We start from the raw sequence: 22,349 nt of genomic DNA, 5'->3' as shown, positions 1-22,349 counted from the left end.
TACTTGAAATACTTGGAAATGATATTTAATTGATATATTGAAACATGTCTTGGAAATGATATTTACATGACATATTGAAACTTGACATGGAAATGGTATTTATTTAATATATTAAAAAGTGACATGTAAATATGTGATTATGTTGATACAAGGAAAGCATGTATATGGTAACATGTCGTGAAAATAAGTTTATCAATATTAAATTTATACGTAAGATGTGCAAGTATGCTAACTATTGTTGTTGCTTGATGTTTATGCAAGTGCCAAGCTATTAGTTGAATAGTAATTTGTTTATTTATTTGATGCATTGAAATGGTAAGTATTTAAATGAAAATAAGTTAGTGTTCATGAAGGAATGGTAAGGTTTAGATTATGCAATTTCTTATGGAACTAATTATTATGTGTCCAATTAGAATAAGGCTTGGTTAAATGCATTAATTTGTAACCGTGGCTAAATGATATGCATATGACTTGTATGATATGCATATGGAATAAGTGTGGAAGAGTTAAAGTTATATAAAATTTTACTAAGCTTGAGGGTATAAGTCTATGTGTGATACTATGGATTAGTTCACCTTGTGAATTAGTGAGAATAGTTTATGAGTATTACGGTAACATTATTGGATTATTTTTTATTTGTAAAGTTTTGTAATTGAAATAAATTAGTATGATTAAAGACTATATAAGCTTACTAAGAAATCATTGCTTACGTATTTGTTATATTTATTTACCTTACAGATTATTGGAAGCTCGAACGGGTTGGAAGCTTATCGGAGCTATATCACACTATCCATTGGTTTTATTGGTAATTATTGATGACTTGATTCTGGTTATAATGGCATGTATAGGTTATTTTGATTAAAGGTTAGTCTATAGGTGTTTTGTTAAACTTAGTCATGTATTTGGCTTGTGTTTGGTATTGTGGTGTTTGCATGATTGCCTTAAAATGCCGATATGATTGAATGATAAGAGATAAAATAGTAGTCGAATAAACATAAAAGGTGCATAAAATCATATTGGTTATGTGTGAACATATAGGTATAATGATAATTGGTTTCAAGAAGATTATTTAGTAAAAATTTGCACATGCGTGTTTGAATAAGTTAGGTAGAGTGCCTATGAAGGTACATTGGTTAGGTACTTAGAATGTCTATTTTGACATGTTTAGAGTGTGTTTAACTGAATTTTAAATAGTTTTGAGTTGCTTGATGTGTAGGATTGCAGGGAATGGTAACCTTAATGTTTAAGACCCATTTTGAGTCCACACGGCCAGACACACGGGCGTGTGATTGGACCGTGTGAGACACATGGCTAACACACGGGCATGTGGCCAGCCATGTGACCCAAGTCAGAGAGTTACACGAGGTAAGACACGGTTTAAGACACAGGTGTGTCCTAAGACCACACAGGCGTGTCCCAGATTCACACGGGCATATGTGCCTTGTTTCTAGAAAATAAAATTGAAAATTTCACGAAAAGTTTCGTTGAGTGTTCGAATTAGTCCCGATTTGTTTTTAACATGTATTTTGGGCCTCGAGGACCCATGAAAGGGGTAGCATGATTATATTATGATATGAATGACAAATGAATGTGTAACATTCATAATTGATCTGAAAAGTCTGGTAATGTTCCGTAACCCTGTTCCGGTGACAAATAAGGGTTAAGGGGTGTTACAGTTGAACTGGCAATTTAATTTATTTTTATAATCAGTCAGACTGATAGTTTAGGGAACCAATTGGTCATACTAGTTCGAAATTAGTTTAACCAATTTTTTTAGCTTGGTTCAACTAGTTTGTATTAGTTTGCGGCTCAATCGATTTTTTACCTCTCATCAAACTGATACCCCAATCAATTCCTAGTCCGACTCGTCGATCTAATCCGCTTTAAGTAACATTGAATTTTAAAATTTTTATTTATATTTTTAAAATTATTTTTATTTTGTATTTTTTGAATTTAAAGAGTTTTTATTTTTTAAAATAATATTTTTAATTTTTATGTTTTTTTATTTAAAATATGAAAAAAAATATTTTTTAAAAGGCAAAGATCAAATTGACAAAGAAATGTAAATGATGAGGGTTAAAAAATTATTTTACATTTGATATTGTTAACTTTAACAACAGAATTAAACAAAGGGATCAATATTTTTAAATTAAAAAAAAATATATAGATTCAATGTTTCAAAATTAAAATAAATAACATATTTAAACTTTTATTTAAAAAAAACAAAATAAAAGAAGGTTAAATTCGATTCAATATTTCCTAGTGCCAATAAAAGGGAAGAGTGTGAGGGTCTTGGGATTTAGAGCATTCACCACAATCCATGCGAACCATTTCTGGACAATGGACCCTATCATCCCTGCCATTGGCAACAGCAAGTGATGCCATCGGTTCGACAACGGGGTCCGCGAGGCTCAGTCTCGAGGGATGCACAAAGGCGAACGAGTGAGACTGTACGAGGTTACTCGAACCGATCCCAGGCGTAGGTTGTGTCCGCATACATGACAGAAGAGAGAGAGCATAATCTGCATCTCGAATCCAAGGTACTAACCTATCACCCGGCACATTGTGACTGCTGCTGCCCCCATTTCCTTCGGGTGCGGTAATGAACGACTGGCAGGTGGGTTGGGTTCGATTCTGAAGAGTGTCGTTTTTTACTATGGGTTCCTGCGTGTTAACTCCAGGCCAAGTAGGTACATTCAAACTAGCGAATGGAAACGACTTAGTACCTGCAAAAGGTGCCAGACATATCCGTATTCAACACTTGCATTCAAGTTACATGTATGAAAATGAAGATGATAGCAAAAACAGACCTTGGTGATCAGAGAAGTAGGTTCCAGGACGCATGAGAGAGAGGGGATACACCGACTGAGGCTTCCTTCGCCTGCGGTTGTGTCCCTCGAGACGTTTTCTGCAACTTCTTTTTCTTTCATCAAACTCCTCCAGTGAGTGAAACCTGCAAAACAAAGAACACTACAATTTACATAGCTTGATTGTTTTTTTTTTAATCATTACAATATCAGATGAGGAAATAACAAAGTTTAAACCCGTATCAATATTGGATCAGCATATAATTTTCCGAAGGCACTTCAAATATGTAAAAATTATTTAAAATGATTTATTTTTAATATTGTAATACAATATTCTATTATATAATTTATTTACATAAAAATTGAATATATAATAATACAGAATAATGCTAATTTTTTTTATGCTTAAAATTTTAATAAAATAAAACAAATAAAATTATTAAATATTATATTAAAATTTGTATAAATCAATTTTAATTTTTTTTTAAAATATGGTTGGATCAAGCTTCGAATTAATGAATTTAGACAAAATTTAGCCGATCTTAGATAAACATATATTGTATAAGTACTATATTATGAGACTCAGAATGATATAAGAAAGAATGAATCAAGTTTAAATTAATCATTTATAAATATTATTTGTTTGAATGAACTTTGAGACCTATTTATCTAGTCCTAAATAATGATCTGATCCCAACCTAACTTGATATATAGATTATAAGGAAATTGAAAAAAAAAAAAACCTATCCAGCAAAGCAAAAGAAACAACAGAAGAAGGAAATACATAACTGAGAGAAATCATTAGAAATATTCTTTTTAAAATTTTAGTTAATCCCTGTTTAGAATTTATCACTAAAATTTTAATTAATTCCTTTTGAAATTGTTCTCAATTCTCATAAAATCTTTAATTTTTTTTTCTTTGAAAATTTTAACTAAATCTATCAAAAATTTTAAATATTCTCATTAAGTCTTCCAAATTTTAAAAAAATTTAGTTAACCCCTCCCCAAATCTTAACACCAAGATCCACCGTTGATCATACCTACTGCATTGTTGACAAAATCGTTGCTTTTTGCCATTAATGAAAACTTGAGCAGCCTTGGAATGGAGTTGACACACTTTATTGCGTCTATGATAGTCCTTGCATTTACTAAGCTCTGAATTGCACCCATCAACAAGACACCGAACTTGTTGATGGCTTCCATTGTTGTTGCTTGCTCCAGCTCTCTTTGAAGATGATGAAGAAGAAGACTCCATTGACAATGGTGGTTGCTTCCATTTATTCAATGGACCAAGCTTCAAATCAACTGAGAAATCCCCATTTGATGATCCATTGATTGTATCAAAGCTTGGTTCTTCAACAATTTTAGGCAAATTGCAAGTTGTAGCACCTCTCAAGTTCCAATCCATACACCCCTTTGACTTACTCAAGTTCCAATCCAATTGTTTATCTCTTTCGAAAGTATTCACGGCGAAAGGGTTATTCATTGCTTCCCACGATGAATACTCTAATTAAAAAAAAAACTTCTTTTTTGGTTAAAAATGATAACAACTAATGTTGTTCCCAAAAGATAGGAAAACAAGGGAAAAAAAGAGAGTTCATAAATGGTAAAACAAATAATGAGTTTAAGAGAAAAGTTTGGAAGAGAGTGTTGCTTACATGCAAGCCAAGGGGAGATTTTTTTCCAAGACATTTGTTCATTGATAAGGACTCCATTAAAAACTAAGAAAGTAATGGGTAACCCTTCAATTATTAATAAATTATATTTTTGCCACTCAACTATGAAAAGTTACAAAATGATCATTTAACTATTTAAAATTTCCTTTTTTGGTCACTAACAGTTAAGTTATGGTCACTAACAGTTAAGTTACTAACAAAAATATAACTTGACAACTTTTAAAATTGGTATAATAACAACTTTAACCCTCAATATTTATACATTGTGTCAATTTACTCTTGATTTTAAAAAATTAACTCTCAACATTTGCACATCATGTAATTTGGTCTTCTTCTTCTTTCAATCTTTTTTTTTACCGTTTTACTTTTATTTGTGACATTAAGGGTTAATTTTAAAAGAATGAGAAAAGATGAAAATTAATTATTGTTTCCATCGTTTGGTGTATTTATGACCAAATTAGTTGATAAATTTATATATTAGCTTTTTAGGTGAAAGAGTCACAAAGAGGAGCAAAATTTTTTAAAAAAGGACCAAATTAAGTAATATGTAAAAGTTGAGGGTTAAATTTTTTAGAATCAAGACTAATTTGACACAATGTATAAATGTTGAGAGATAACGTTTCTATTATGCTAATTTTAAAAGCTTCCACGTAATATTTCCATCAATCGTTTAACAATTGGTGACGGAAAAAGAAAAAAATTGAATAATTAGACAATCATTTTCTAACTTTTCTTAATTAGGTGACTAAAAAAGGAACATACTAATAGTTGGGTGATTACAAGTATAGTTTGCTCTAAAGTAATAGAAGATGAACAAGAGAAAACTAGTCCAAGGTCTATATATAATAGGTTAAATCTTGCTATTAGTCATTGTACTTTACAAAAGTTATGGATTTAGTCTCTATACTTGAGTTTATGTACTTTTCAAATTGGTCAATTTCAATCTCTATACTTTTTGAATTTAGAAATTTTAATCATGACCCAAACACTAACAGTTAAGTTAGTATGGTTAAATTCAATTGCTAGTCTTGTAGTATGCATATAGTTATATATTTGGTTTATATTATCTAATTGAATAATTCTAAGTCCCTATACTTTTCAAAATTTAAAATTTCAATCTTGACACAAAATGATAATCGTTAATCCATTAACTGGGTTTTTAGTGAGTAATATATGGAAATAGAAAGCTGACTTGAAATTTTAGTTTTGACACAAAATGATAGTTGGTAATCTATTAACTGGATTTTTAGTAATATATGAAAATAACAATTTGGCATAGCATTACACATATAATAATATGTTGAATACATCGGATTTAGGAAATAATAAAACTTAACTTAATAAATTTAACAGAAACTTAAAAAATATAAAAAAACTAAAAATAATTAAATCAAAATATAAAGATTAAATTCACAATTTTCCTAATGTAGAAGGACTAATAATATAACTTTAACCTTGTTACTGACAAGGAACCCATTAGAACCTAATAAAGTAACATGGGAAGAGGAAGAGGAAATTAGTCACATGTCTACTATCTAAAGTTTGCTAAAGAATAATGGAAAAAGATATTACTTGCATGCTGGTTGGACCTCATTTGCAGGGATGTGACACTGGCTTGAATTTAAAGCACAGAAATCCACGGTTTCTTTTTTTCAATATCAGTGTTTTTATTTTTAAAAAAGCCAAATTGAAAAATTATTAAGAAAATTTTGGTCTTGAGTATATATACAAATAGTCCAAATAAATTAATTATTTAAGAAAATAATTCACTTGTAAAATTGTATACGAAAATGACCTGTTTTAAACAATGAATTTTGGTGTTGTCGTTGCCTGATGCGTCTAAACTAAATAAATATTTGATTAAGGCAAGTGCAGCTATCAATTAATAGTATAGTTATAGTGAACAAAGATATAGTTTCCACGAGGACTACAAGTATTAGTAATTATTATCTTTCTATTATTTAATTGATAAATTCAAGTGATTGATTAAAACTATAATTAACTAACGAACACGACAAAGGACAAACCACGAAAATGAACTATTAACAACCAAGAAACAAAACAATACCTAAAAATAATTCACTTAGATTTTATCTATTATTATCCATCTAAATTACGCAAATTTTTTACTTAGTAACTTGACCCATAGAAATCCCTAAATTATATTAATATCTCTTTTGAGAGTAAGAACAACTAACTCTAGTTTGATTAATTGAAATTTCTTTTTAATTAAAACATCTATATCGCATTAACTCGTGCTAAGGATTCCTATATTAGATTTGACTCTAATCCGATAGATTTATGTCTTCCTATTTCTAAGATTGCATGCATCTCCACTCAATTACTCAAGATCTACTCTTAAATAGGGCTTATTCCTCTTCTGATTTAAGCACATTAAACATGGATCAATAATATATAAATATCAAACCAAGAATTAAGCACACATAATCGAGACCAATAAACCAAGTATTTATTGTGTAAAATAAAAAATCAAAAGTCAGAACTCATCATAGGGTTTATCTCTCTTATGTATTTAGAAAATTAGTTCATGCTTGAAAATAAAAATAAATAATAAAAATCCAAGAGACAGTATAACCAAAAGAAATAAAGAATCTCATTATAATCTCCTAAGAAATTAACTTAGAATCTTCAATCTTGACGGAAATCTACTTCAGTTAGCTTCAATGATATTTTTCGAGTTGTTTTCTTGACTATTCTATAACGACCAATTCTTATCTTTTTATTTTTGTCATATATACATATCTTAAAATAGGCCAATCATTGGCTGGTTTAAAAAAAAAATTGGGTGCCACTTTTGCTATTGGCAGCAATTGAAGTGTGATTATATAAAATATTTAGGGACCTAATGAAATAATTACCCTTTTTAAGTTAGATGAAGGGGTGGCCCGGTGGCTTTTGGCGACACCGACTTAAATGGCTTTTGGCGACACCCACTTAAATGCTTTTAAACATTTGGTCTATTTCCATGTTAGGTCTATCCCATTTTGAAATTAAATTTAAATAGCCCTTGAAAATATAAAAATAATAGAAATAAACCTTTTTCATTTTTTTTAAAAACAATAAACTTTAAAAAAATTATATAAAATTCTTTATTTAAATTACCGAAATATATCCCTTAAGAATTTTTCTCAAGTAAAAATTTCTTATTTAGAACTTGAGGAATTTTTTTTAGGGATATATTTGAGTAATTTAAATAATAATTTTATATAATTTTTAAAGTTTATTGTTTTAAAAAAATAAAAAGAGTTTATTTTTTTATTTTTATATTTTTAAGGACTATTTAAATTTAATTTCAAAAAGGGACAGACCTAACATGCTAATAAATTAAAAGTTTAAAAGTATTTAATTGGGTGCCGTAGTAATCACGGCGCCACCCTTTTTTGTCATCAAGTCTAAAAAGAATAATTGCTTCGTCAAGTCCCTGAACGTTTTATATATTCACATTTCAGTCTAGTTTCGCCAATGATAACGACACTAAAAAATATATATATATTTATAAAACCAGGCAATGATAGGCCCATTTTGAAGGGTGGTACTGCCAATAATAACAGCAACACTGAGATTCACTATCCAAAACGGGTTATTTTCATACATAATTTTACAAGTAAATTATTTTTATAAGTAATTAATTTATTTGAGTTATTTTTGAAAAGAAAACTATATATATAAAAGTAGTACAAAATTTTCATAGTTGGAGAGGTAAATCACCATGTTATTTAAAAAAAAAATCGAAAATGTCACAAGTTGCTCTCACGGGAAGAGAAATTATCATGTTAAGTAACAATTTCATAAAAGAGTTACATATAATAATAATTTTGTGACTTGATATGGCTGTTAATCTCTTCTATTTTCCAACATTTGTTTTTTTTCCCTAATAACCTAAAAAACTAATCTAATTTTTTAAATAAAATTTTTATTTGCTTTATTCCTGTAAGAAAAAAAAAACCCTTTTAGGGATTCACTAATTTTTATTTGTAGAAATGACACTCAAATGAATACATAAATTATTCGACCCAAGTAAATAAGTAATTAGTTGTTATTGTCCAAAAAAATTCATATTATATATGTTTTATTATTTCGATTACAATAGGGTAAATTATAGAAATAATCACTTTTATTTGTCTCAAGTTATATTTTAATCACTTATGTTTGAAATGTTATATTTTTGTCACTTATCTTATCATGTTGCAATATTTTAGTCACTGAGCGTTATTTGTCGTTAACGGGAAAATGACATAGCACGTTAACTCATCATTTCAAATGAAAATTTTAGGTTAAATTATACAATTGGTTCCTATATTTTTTTTCGTTTTGAGCTGTTTTTTTCCTTTCATATTCTTTGAACTTTCCTCTATTTTTTTTTCTTTATTTTCCATTCTTTTCTCCTTCTTTCTCAGTTTTCCTCCTTTCATTTCTTTTAACGTAATTTTTCTATATTTTTCATTTGTTAAAACTAGTCCCTATATTTTTTTAACAATTTAAATTAGGAAGATCAATCAAAGAGAGAGAGAAGGAAAAGAGAATGAAAAAAAAAGAAAAAAAAGTTAAAAGGTCATAAAAAAATTAAATTGCTCAAAACGAAAAAATATAAGGACCAATTATATAAATTAACTTAAAATTTTTGTTTGAAATGATGATTTAACGTGCCATATCAGCTTACCGTTATACTATTAACGAGAATTAACGGCTGAATGATTAAAATGTTACAATACGTTAACATAAATTACTATAATATAACATGAAATAAACAAAAGTAACTATTTTAACAATTTACCTCTTCTTTTTATTATGTCGGGTTGTTATATTTCCATGGAGTTGTCTCTTCCTCATATTAACGCTTCTGTCATTTAAATTTACCTGTGATTGTCAAATTGGGGACCTCATTGAAATATGGTTATTAGTACAATTATTACCGTTCAATCTCAAGGCCATTGTTTCATTAGTGCTTGCCACGTTTCCATATATTTTGTTTCCAATCTAATCCATATACATCGATGAAAACGTGACTACCAAATTTTGTAAAAAAAAATAAATTAAAATCACATTTAAATTGCATCATATCATACGATTGATACGTAAAAGTTAATTCAAAATAATTTAATTTACAATCTATTTTCTGAAGTTTTTAAATTATTGGTGGTTGTAAATTTTTATGAAATCTTGAATAGTTGAAGTGAGATTTTAGAAGCAGTTTCATCATATTAATTTCGTATTATTTCATATATTTCGAAATTTGGTGCACAATGTAAAGAACAAAAGAAAATATAGATTAAAACTAACTCTTTTCAATAGCTCACTAAACCTATACCGTAACCCCTGTAATAATAAATCATAACCTATTTCTACATTAAAAGTGGTTTTTTGATACATGCATAAATATGATTCGAAATTTATTAAATTTCATTATTCGAAGCTGTTAGTTAATTTTTAAGTTTAAAAAATTAATTAACTTGCGATGATATTTTGGATGAGACCCAAACATTTTAAAATTGAAATGACTTTATAGCGTTCATAAATCTATCTCTTAACTTCAAATCACACTTTAAATAACTCGACCAATTGTATGATATGATGCAATTTAAATGTAATTTTAATAATTTCTTTTTTTAAATTTAGTACTCACGTTTTCATCGATGTATATGAATTAGATTGAAAACAAAAGATGTAGAAACGTAGGTCCCCAGTTTGACAATAACAAGTAAATTTAAATGACAGAAGCGTTAATACGAGGAAGAGACAACTCCATGAAAACGATAACAACCCGTAACAAATTTCAGATGGTTTAAATATAAATTATTTAAATAAATAATCGAAATAATTTGAACTCAAAATAATCAAAAACACATCATAATTAAATTTGAAGAATATGATATTCAAACACAAATTAGTAAAAACTGGAACCATATGTTATTGAATTGATCTCATTTGTATTGATTTGATTCAAGATCATTTCAATTTATCCAATTAACAAGTTTAATCAATTTTTTTACTTATTTTTTCATAATTTATGAATCGAGTCAATTCAACTTTATTCAAAACTCAATTAAATGGTTGATGATTTTTTTTTCCATTTAAGGCGTAAATATAATTTATGTTACAAGAAATTATTATAACAACAATTAGATTCAAGGAATACAATGTACAAATAGAATAATGATTATAATCAATATATCTATATAATTTCGACCATAATTAAATTATTACTAAATTAAAATAAATATCGATAGAATTTAGACTTAAACCAGCATAAAATTTGGACTGAGAATTCACACCTGCAAAAATACATATAACAAAATTCAAATCTCAACACTTTAAATTTAAGGCTTTAACCTTTACCAACATTACCAATACCTCATTGGCTAATAATGGGAATCAACAACATCCACCGCAGCTGTAAAAAAGAGGGGAATTTTAAAAAGGAATGGAAGGGTGGATTGATTTATTTCTGTATTATCGGCCATGGAACGTGTGGTATTCCTCACCACTCACACACTGTCACCATTTTCATGTCTGCAAATTGCAAAGTGAAGTCCCACACCAAAACCAAACCACTCAAACCAACGGATCCTAGATTTTGCTGTCGGCAACACTGTTGTTTTGGCCCTCGTTTTCTTCCATCTCTTTATACACTAATTCTATGCTGTACAGTACACATCGTGATGAAATAGAAGAGCATATAGGCTGCAATAAATTACGAACAAAACTTTATGGGTAAGTGCCTTTTTTTAGTACCACAAGTGTCTTGATCAAGTTTATATATTGCGGATAGTATTTAGGTGAAACTTTTTCTGACGATTTTAGTATTTGAATTTAATTCAAATTTCGACGAAGAAATTCACTTCCATTTCTTCTAATCATTTGTTGATAAATAAGCAAGGACGAAGCTAAAATTTTTGTATGACAAAACTCATATGAAATTAAAAATTTGTGGAGGAATCAAAGCTAAAATTATTTATGTTAAAATGGTTGAAATTCAATTATTAAATTCTCATATAATTAAAGAGTTAAAAAAAAAAACCAAACAATTAAATCTTAGAAGGACTAAAAAAATTATTATACCCGAGCCCCAGCCTATTTGGCATTGCAACATTGCTATGTATACAGGTCGAATTAAGTTGGATTAGATTAAGATATAATATCTTTGTAGAAAGATGAAATATATATAATATTAAAATGGGATAAGAGATAATTGTCAAAATTATACATGAATTTTGATCTAATTTGCAATGTTATGGATGAACTTTTATTTTGCATAATTTTATATATGAAATTTGATTTGATTCATTTTTCAGAAATTATTAGCATCATTATCGATGTAACACTATTTTATGTTACACATTGCATACATAAATAATTATATTTTTCAATATAAAATTATTTGATCTATTTATTTCTTTAAACGTGTATAACTGAATCAAAATCAAAGTTTTATATATGTATTTGAACTACAATTAAAATTTCATATGTATAATTGCACAATGAATCAAAGTTCATGTGTAATTTTGAGAGGTAATTATTTGAATTGACAACTTATAAAGTTTTTAGACTCCTCAAACATGACTGAAATTGTCACAAGTGTCTCATTTATTTATATATTTAATTTTTTATTATACATTCTCAATTCACTTGTAGAGTCTAAAAAACTCACAAACTATATATAAGATTGTTTTTCCATATATAATTATTTATGTTTTGATCAACTTGAAATATGAATGTTGAATTTTGCTTAAGCCACCTATATTTATATATAATTAACTTAAACTCATTTAGACTTATTCATATCATTTTTAAAAAAAAAATCTTTTACTTAATAGTTGATAATTTTATATTATTTATTAAATTTTTTTGAAAGTTTATTAAATATCTAAGTATAAATAACTTTATTTATTTTTAAATATTTACATTACAGTATAGTTTTTATATAACATAAATTACATAATATATAAAAATAATTATATCGTAAACTTAAAAAATAAATTGAGCCAAATTGAATTTAAGCTTTTAGTATTAATTCTTAAGTTTGATTTATATTTAAAACATATTTAATTTTATATAATATTTTTATTTAAATCTTTTTATATATCTATCGGAAAGAATTTGGAATTTGGAATGAGTAGGGTAACACTTGGATATGTGGACTATTTAGCATGAAAACTGTTTGGTCTTTCAAGTTTTGATTCTAGGGCAAAGCCAAGATGGCAAGCATGGGTTTTTGCTGGAAAAATCTCTCTTTTGGCCTCTCAATAAAATTAATATTTTAATTTCAGCCCTTAAGAAAAATGATTTTTTTTAATTTTAACCTCTCCTAATTATTAATTATTCAATTTAAATCCTTTTAGTTTCTTAGTCAAAAGAAAAAAGTTACACTTTTTACCCCTCCCAAAAATTGATGATTCAATTTAAACCCTTTTCCTCTTTCAAAATTTTATAATTTTTATCTCATCTTTCTAGCATAAAATCCATGGTTTCACCCATTCGCATTAGTTTGATCAAACTAAACCTATCCAAATAAAAAAGAATCTATTCCAAATTCAATTCAGTTTAGAGTGGGCCTAATTAGCTCGATTCTTAGATTGATTTAATATCTACATTTTTTACATACAAGGGCGTAGGGACTTGGCCGATTAGCCCCTATGCTCAAAGGGTTAATTGCTTTGGTAATCCTTCTTAAAATTTTATAATTCAATTTAAAGTTTTTAATACAAAATTCATGCTTTACCCCCAAATAATTTTAAAGTTCATTTCAACAGTTAACAAAATAAAATTATGGTTTCGCCCCTCCTTGCATATAATGACTGGAGTAAGAGGTGATCCACTCGGCATCTTTTGATGGAAAAGTGAAATAATTAAAAGGGAAAGCTTAGAACGTTTTCATTTTTGGCAATGGTGGTAGGCCCTCATAAAAGTAATAATATATTCTTATGATGACCACTTGATGGATATGTAATAAAAAGAAGTATGTAAATGAGTAGTTCTTCAGTAGGACTTTAGATTGTGTGCATTAGTTTTGGCTTTTATCTTACATAAAATATCAAGGCATTGGAATAGTGGTAACGTACATTACATTTGTAAAGAGAGAATATAAGTTCAAACTTTGAAGATAATATTATTGTGACAGGTGGTACAAATATCAAACGTAAACAATAAAATAAACATAAAAGATACCAAGTAATTATCTTTTCTCTTATACGAATCTAGTAATTATGAAGATAAAAATTGAGGAAGGAAGATACATTGTCTTTATACTTTTATTTTTAGAAATTTAATCTCTCTACTTTTTAAAATTTTAAAATTAGGTCCGATAGTTAGTACTATTAAAATTATTTTTTTAAATTCACATTTATTATAATATTTATTTAGTTACTTCTTTTTTATATTTCAAATTGTCATACCAACAAATTTAATAAAAAATTAATAGTGTTAAAATTGAATATGAATTTTGAAATCTGAAAAGTAAAAAAACTAAATATCTAAAAATAAAAATAAAGAGACTAAATTATAAATTTATGTAGACATATTTTAACAAAAAAATAATTATTTTATTAAAAGTTTATAATAAATAATTGATTTTTCTTTCAAATGATTTCTGATCCCTTTATTACCAGTTCCAACTAATTATTTAATACATGGTTTCTTCTTTGTTGTTTATTTTTTTGGTCAATGGTTAGGACATTGTTGTTGTCATGCATGAAATCAAAGAGATGATAAAATAATCTTTGAGGGTCCATTATTGTTTAGTTATTTATCAGAATTTTCTGTCCAAAAAAATTGAATTAAAATTTAAAGATAATCTTTCTATTTATCGATTTAGACGAATTTATTCATTTCATTTTTATTAGTCCTATTTTAGGTTTTTGGATAACTTTTTCCTTAATTCTATTTAAAAACCAAAAAAAAAATTCAATTTTCATAATTTTGTTTACTAATTTGGCCTTTACTTTTTTATTATTATCTTAATTAGCTCTCAACCTATTTTGTTCAATTTAGACGAATTTCACTATAATTTAACAAAATTATTAGATATTAATAGTGATGTAATTTAATGGATTTTGTAAAGCAAAATAAAAAGAGTGTCTAATTTTTTTGTGACATGAGAACAGAATGGGTCAATTCCAATTCCAATCCCTTTAGTTTTTAAAAAAATTATAAAAATGATTAAATTTTAATTTAATCTCTATATTTTGCTCAAATTTGAGATTTAATCTATATATTTTAATTTCGATATAATTTGATACCTTAATTTTTATAACAATGATGTGAACTTTTAAGAATTGTTAGTACCATTAAATTTTTTTTATTAAATTCAAGTTCATTATAAAATTTTTTATTACATGGATGTCAAGTGACTTTTTTTAGTTTCAAAAGGTCACATTGGCAAATTTAACAAAATAAAAATCAGTAGTGCTAACAAGTGGACCTAAATTCTTAAATTTGAAAAATAGGCAACTGTTTAAAATAAAAGTATGAATATTCAATTTTAAATATATAAAGCATACAAAAACTTTTAAAAAATTATAATTTTTAAATTTTTACTTTATAATTTAATAAAAAATAATTAAGCCGTGTGTGAATAGCATACTAATTATATAAAAACAACATAGTAAGCCTCCTTTTCTTTAATTTGGTGAATGGGTAAAAGAGGAGCAATTCAAACTTAAACAAAGATAAAAGAAGAAAGGTATAAAGCAGCCTATAGTCCTTGAATTTGATAATTTCTTCAATTTGGTCCTTCAACTTTTTTTATTCGTAATTTTTTCCGATTTGATCCTTAATCTTGGATTCTGTAAAGGTGTGATGAAATGAACTCTGAGATAATCTAAGAATATTTAAAAATCATACAAAAATTATAAAAGAATTTAGCCTTTTAAAAAAAAAAATAGGTGATGATGTAGAACAATTTCAAAGTGTAACATTATCATTCCTTAACAAAATCCAAATTCAAGGATCAAATTGAAAAAAGCCGCCAAGTTCCAAAGCTAACTGGACCAAAAACAGTTAGGAATGATGATGGTAAAAATGATAAAAGTTTAAGGACTAAAAGTTGCTTTACCCAAAAAAAATGAAAATGAAAGAAGGGAAAAATAATTAGCAAAAAGAATGAAAATAAATAGAAATAATTTATATATATTTTAATATGCTTAATATTACTTTTTAATTATGCTACATTTTAATTAATTTTCTTGTAAATTATTATGTTATGTTTATATATTAATTAAATTTAAAAAATAAATTTATTAATTATTCTTATTTTAATTGATATATTTAAAGAAAATGATCAATATATACATTCCTAAGGTAATTTAAGATTTAAACATGATTTATTTGGAAATGAGTGTTTTAATTTTTGTTTTATTTTTATTTTTTATACAATGCCTAGAATTACCCATTGCCCCTTAAATAGGAGGATAATGCGCTTTAACACACTCGAATCCATGACCTCCTACTCTAAAAATAATATCGATACCAATCGAACTAAAACTTAGTATCCAATACCTTAGTAGTTATCATAAATTTAATTTTATAATAAAAATAAAATTGACAAAAATAACTTTTGACAACTATTTAGTAAATTAGAAAAATCTATATAATTGTTCCATCATTTACTGAACCACAAATAGCCACAGGGAATAGTGCTGTGGTTCACCCAAGAACAATGGATCACTCCAATATCCCTGAGGTTTACGAGAGACCGGTTCATGATAAAGAAAACAGGCCCCTGCTTTTCGTCCATCAGGTTTAGTTTAATTTCAAAATTGTGGAGATGCGGGGTATCGATCCCCGTACCTCTCGCATGCTAAGCGAGCGCTCTACCATCTGAGCTACATCCCCTTGTTGGGTACGCAATGCAATAGATATAGAAAACAACTAAATACAGAAAACGGAAACTTCAAGACCGCAACGATAGGTTATATTTTCTCTTTTCTTACAAAATACTAGTTTTTTAACTCCCCGCATCTACAGTTTTTAATCATTTTTAAATTAAAATTTAATAAATAATATCTTTTAAGTTCTAAAATATTATTATTTTATTATAGAGTTTTAATCATGAAAATTAGCACGTAAATAGAAATTATCATTTTTTTTCTTAAATATAGCATAGAAAACAATTTAAATACATAGTTTATAAATATACAATACCTTAAAAACTAATTTCTTTTATTTTTTATCTTTATTTATTTTCTGTCCTTTTTTCTCTTTTCTTTCTTGGTCAAGTTATAGTGTTGGTCCTTTATTATGCTTAAATTTAGAATTAAATTCTTCTACTTTAATTTTGACATAATTTGATCCTTCTATTTTTATTATATAATTGGTTATTCCAAATAGCTAGCACTTTTAATTATTCTAATTAACATAATGGCATGGGTCTTTTATTAAAAAAACCTCTCCTAACTACATCAAGGCTTAATCATCTTCTAACTAATCATACTAACAAAAAAAATTTATTGGAATGAGTATTTTTAAAGAAAAATCCACTTGAGCATTTGAACTAAAACTATAAACCATGTTAATTATTTGGCTAACTAATTATATTGTAAAAGTAAATCAACACATTATGTCAAATTAAATATAAGGGCTAAATCTCAAATATGAATATAATAAAAGGACCAAACCTAAAATTTGACATTCTTTCTTTCCATTTTTCTCTCTCCCCTTCCTTTTTTTTTCTATGGTGCCTAGCTACAATAAACTATGTATTTAGTTTTTATATATGTTAAAGATGTACAAGTAGTTAGAAGAAGTGGAAGTGGATTTTTTTTTCTAAATATTTGGACCAAGTTTGAATCCTAGAATCATTATTATTAAGAGTACTTTACTTGAATATCACCCCCGACTTGAATAGAATTATGCTTGGATCGTAAAACGGATGACGATTGGCCACTCTTTGGCGCCAAGGAAAAGAATATAAGAAGCATCTGACTCTTTCATGCATGCTCCACTTGGCTAAGGGATATAGCTTAGTTAGTAAAAAGCTCCGCTCTTGCAATTGGGCCATTGCGATTACAGATTGAGTGTCTAATTGTCCAGGCGGTAATAATAGTATCTTGTATCTGAATCAGTGGCTTATTTTTTTTAAGTAATGGGGAAGGGGATCGAAACATGCCACTGAAAGACTCTACTGAGACAAACCAAAATTAATAAATTAAGTTTAGTCTTTTTTAACCTTTGATTAAATAGAAAATTTATAATTTTTTCCCTTTCGAAAATCTAATAATTTAATTTAAGCATTTTTAATACAAAAATTTTAGTTTGGGCTCCCAAATTTTACAATTTTATCTTGACCCCTAAACAAAATTTTTGACTTCTATCTCTTGGTGATAATTCAATATTTTTTTAATGTTGAATGTTATTTCAGTTCAAAATTTTACCTATTTATTTTAAGAATTAAATGTTTAGAGAGTAAATAACTATATGTATATTAGTGGTATTAATTTACTGTTTAACGTGTATTATAATGACTCATTAAAGAAAATAAATAAATGATTAGAAAAATAAATGGTTGTTCACCTCATCTCTTAATTTTGTGGTAGGAGATTCAATCTCTATTCATGGGAATGGAACATATTTCATAACTAATCGTTCACCTTTTCAAAGAATATCTATGATAAAAAAAATTAATTATTACTATTAACGATGAATAAAAAATGGATTTAATCCTATTATCATTGGAAAGCTAGGATTTATGGTTTGATGAGAGATTATGACGGAATTGAAGTGATTAAAAAGTCAAAGATGATATCTGTAGCGACGTAAATAATTACTTGATCGCTAATTGTGGCGACTTATAAAAACTTAGAAATTGAAATTTGATTTATAAAAACTTAGAAATTGAAATTTGATTTTAAAATAAACCAGGAGTCGCCACCGATCCTTTTTCATAGGTGTGATCGGACACCTATTAGATCTATTTTTTTTAAAACAAAAGAAGGATGAATTTGGGTCTACGTCGAAATCCAGAGAAAAAGTAGGGCTCGGGAGTCGGTTACGCGCGAGGAAGGTATTAGCACCCTCGCGACGCCCAAAATTGGTATCGTATAAGCATGTGTTGTCTTGATTTTCAAAAATACGAGTTCAATTTAAATTCTAATCGTGATCCAATTTAAAAGACGAGAACTTTCAATTTTTGATTTTTAAGAAGGATATACCGTTTTAACACGAGTCGATTGATGTTCACCCAACATAGCAATGAAATCGACGACTTGGTGTTAAGCCGATATGTTGCCTTATGCATTGAAATTAATCGGAAAACAGAAATAAAATTTTCGAAATAATGCCAAAACAAATTGATACGAAATAGAAATGAATAAAAATGCCAGGTATATATTAAAACAAATAATAAATATGATAATAATATTAAAAACAAATAATTATGCATGTGATATTAACGTAAATGATGATAATTTTAAATATGAAATAAAAACAACGGATATATATATACACAACTATAATATTAACAGTGGGTGCATAAAATATATAGTAATGAAGTCATAAATATACTATACATAGTATTTGAAATATATATATGAAATAGAGAAAAGACTAACTAATATAGCAAAAATGCATATACATATATGATGTTAAAAATGTATATAAAAAATGCGTATAAATATATGTACATAAGACCGTATAAAAGTATACAACTATGATACTAGAGTATATATATATATGTATATTAGAATACTTATTGAAACTAAAACTAATACTAATAATAGCAAAAATAATAAAATAATATAATTAAAAAATATGTAACTAAAAACACTATAATATGAATACGTACATACACTATAATATTAAATTATACATATCATATACATATATAAAACATGTATTAAGATTAATAATAATAAAGATGATATAAAGACACGTACATGAAATAATAAAAACATATAGCTATAGTAAAATAGATAAGGAAAATAAACGATATAAAACATGTGCGATATATATATAAATAAAAATGTTTATATATATATATAAATAAAAATGTTTATGCGATAAAAATACGTACGTATATAGTAATATCGCTAGAAATACTTAATATATATAATATTTAAAAACTATATATACATAATACAAAAACATATATAGCGTAATATTAAAATATAAATACAATACATACATTTTGAAACTAATAATAATAAACTATTGATAACATTTCACAAATATAAGTATATACTAAAATATACATAATAATACATAAAATATAATATTAAGAACACAAGTATACAATATATGAAAAATATATATAATAAAATATTAAAATATTTACACAATCTATACACATAAAAAATAATAATGATGCTACATACATAATATACATATAAATATATGAAATATATCTACATATATGTACATGAAATATATACGCTATTATATATAGTAAATACAGTAAATAAAATAAATATATATAAAACTATAATTAATAATGGTAAATATCAGAAAATGAAAGCAAGAAATTTGAAAATAAAACAATAAACTAACAAGAAGGACTAAATAGAATAAAGGATCTAATTCTGGGGCAAAAATAGAAATAAAATAGCAGGGAAGGACCAAAATGTCAGCGCGAATAATTTAGGAGGGCTAAAACAAAAAATACTCTTACACCAAAATGCTGCGCAGCACGGAGGGACCAAATTGAAAAATGGCCAAAATTCAGCGGCCAAATTAAAATATAAAACGTTTAAAAAGCGGAAGGGCCGATTGCACAAATAACCCTTCTGTCGAAGCGGGTCGGGTCGACCCTATCCGGGGTCCAAAACGACATCGTTTTTGGGCTTAAACGGAGGGGACCAAAACGGTGCGTTTTGGTCCCCTATAAAAGTCAAATTTTTTTAAAAAATCATTTTGAGCCGGGGTATGGAAAAAAAGAAAAAAAAGAAAGGGAGAAGAGGGGGGAGGGGAGAAATCCGGCTAGGGGGCCGGTCACCGGTCCGTCACCGAACCCTCGCCGGCGCCGGCGCCGGCCACCGTGCAGAGGTAAAAAAATTATATTTTTTGTTGTTTTTTTTATTTCCGAATATATATGTATATTTGTTAGAAATGAAGAGAAAAAAAAAAGAACATGTTTGAGAAAATAATAAAGAAAAATGAAAAAACGAATCACCTTTTGATTTATGTTTTTGTTCCTTGTTTTTTTTTTTTTGTACTTTGCTCTGCTTTTTATATTTGATTTATGCTATTTGTTGTTTGAATTGATTGCTGGTATTGTTATTCCCTCAAATGACCGATCTTTTTACATTGATTTTCATGGCTTTTATAGCCTTTACATTGTGTGTTTGCTTGACCTTGTAGGTGAACGGGCATAGTGCTGTAGAGCTGGTGAAAGTGACCGGTGGCAGACGGCATGGGGTGCAGAGGGTAGGTGGGGGTGGTTGTGGCGCTAGACATGTTTAGGGTTTCAGAAACTGAAACCCTAAGTCAGAATTTGGGTCAAAGGTTTGGGCCTCATGTGTTTGGGTATTATTTGGGCTATTAACATTTAAGGTTTGGGTTAATGGTTTATGTTGTAAATGGTCATGGGGTTGGCTGATACTTTAGTGGGCCATTCGAGTTTTATGGGCTGAGGGTATAAATGGGTTTGTAAAAATGTAAATGGGTTCAGGGGTATTGGGTTCAAAATTGGCCTATACAGCTGCCCCTCTTTGCTCATTGTCGTGCAACGGGAATAGAGCAAAGTGTGACAGCCCTAAACTGACCCTAGTCGGAAAGTGGTTTTGGGACCACGAAACCGAGTCCTATAAGAAATTAAAAGATATATTCCGTGTTTATAATGTGAGTAAATGCATGTGTGAAAGTTTCATGCATTAATTTGATTATTTTTATGTGAATTTAGTTAAAAAGGACTTATGTGAAAAATATTAAAATTGTGGTAGGTTGAAGTGTAGTGGTCAAATATTGCATGGCTTAAAATATGGGGATTTGCATGTCAAATTCCCCATTTTTATGTAAGTGGCCGGCCATGATGATGGTTGAATAGCCATATATGCATTATATAGTATATTATAATAGTTAATGGTTTAAATTTTAAAATAAAAAAAGGGGAAGCCATACATCCTTGCCTTGTGCTTGCCAAATGTTGAGAAAGAAAGAAGAAATATAATTATTAAATGATATTTGGCCACTACATAGGTAAGTGGACGGTAATGGACCACCATTTAAAAGGTTTTGATATTAAATTACAAAGATTAATTTAGTAATTGGCTTATTAAAATGAAATATAATAGAAGATGGTGATAAAAACAAAGTTACATCCATCCTTTCTTGCATTTTTGCCGAAAACCATAAAGAAAAGAAAATGGAAATGAAGCTAGGGCATTCGGCTATGGTGAATGTATAGATTAAGGTATGTTTAATGCTCTTTCATTGAAAATCCTTGTATATTTGGAGTGGTCATGGCAAAATTTTTGTAAATGGATGAAGATGACATTTGGTCATGGATGTTTATATTTCTTTGATGTTGGTTTCGATGTTTTGTGTATTGAGGGTGGATAATAGATGGAAGTCGAATGGTTGTTGTATGTAGATAGCATGCATGCTAATAATGTTTTTATTTTCTACTTAATATCTTATTGATTATGAGTTAACATGAATATTTAGTTGAACATATACCTTGAATTATGTTCAAAAATTTTAATTGATTAGTTGTACTCTTCTTTTTTGCTTTTGAATATTCGAAATATTGAAGGCGAAAGGCTGGAAAATTTCAAGTTGAAATGTTGTCCAAATGCTGGAAATTTAGCATGCATATTCTTTTATTTAAATGCTTTGACCGAATGTTGGAAGTTAACTTGAATGCTGTCTGGTTGCTGCATGAGGGAGTTAAAATTGAACTTAAGATAGTTTATTACTA

General features: G+C 27.6%; 1 protein-coding gene and 2 non-coding genes across 3 annotated transcripts; all 3 read right to left on the bottom strand.

The window, feature by feature from the left end:
* Positions 1-2,153: 2,153 nt before the first annotated feature.
* Positions 2,154-4,497, bottom strand: LOC121232039 (squamosa promoter-binding-like protein 13A). The gene is made up of 3 exons (XM_041117373.1): positions 3,848-4,497; positions 2,811-2,953; positions 2,154-2,726 (listed from the first exon to the last, which is right to left on the bottom strand). The coding sequence occupies exons 1-3, from the start codon at positions 4,291-4,293 to the stop codon at positions 2,260-2,262; spliced, it is 1,056 nt and encodes a 351-aa protein (XP_040973307.1). The 5' UTR covers positions 4,294-4,497; the 3' UTR covers positions 2,154-2,259.
* Positions 4,498-16,090: 11,593 nt separating this feature from the next.
* LOC121203927 (small nucleolar RNA snoR74) lies at positions 16,091-16,230 on the bottom strand. The gene has a single exon (XR_005898860.1). It is a non-coding gene; the product is annotated as a small nucleolar RNA snoR74 (small nucleolar RNA).
* Positions 16,231-16,260: 30 nt separating this feature from the next.
* On the bottom strand, positions 16,261-16,333 carry TRNAA-AGC (transfer RNA alanine (anticodon AGC)). Its single transcript has one exon. It is a non-coding gene; the product is annotated as a tRNA-Ala (tRNA).
* Between the last annotated feature and the right edge of the window lie 6,016 nt (positions 16,334-22,349).

The sequence above is a fragment of the Gossypium hirsutum genome, chromosome A07 (genome assembly GCF_007990345.1).
Source record: "Gossypium hirsutum isolate 1008001.06 chromosome A07, Gossypium_hirsutum_v2.1, whole genome shotgun sequence".
In the NCBI taxonomy this organism is placed as follows: Eukaryota; Viridiplantae; Streptophyta; class Magnoliopsida; order Malvales; family Malvaceae; genus Gossypium; species Gossypium hirsutum.
Note: the sequence above shows the minus strand (reverse complement) of the source record. Positions and strands in the feature narration are given on the sequence as shown.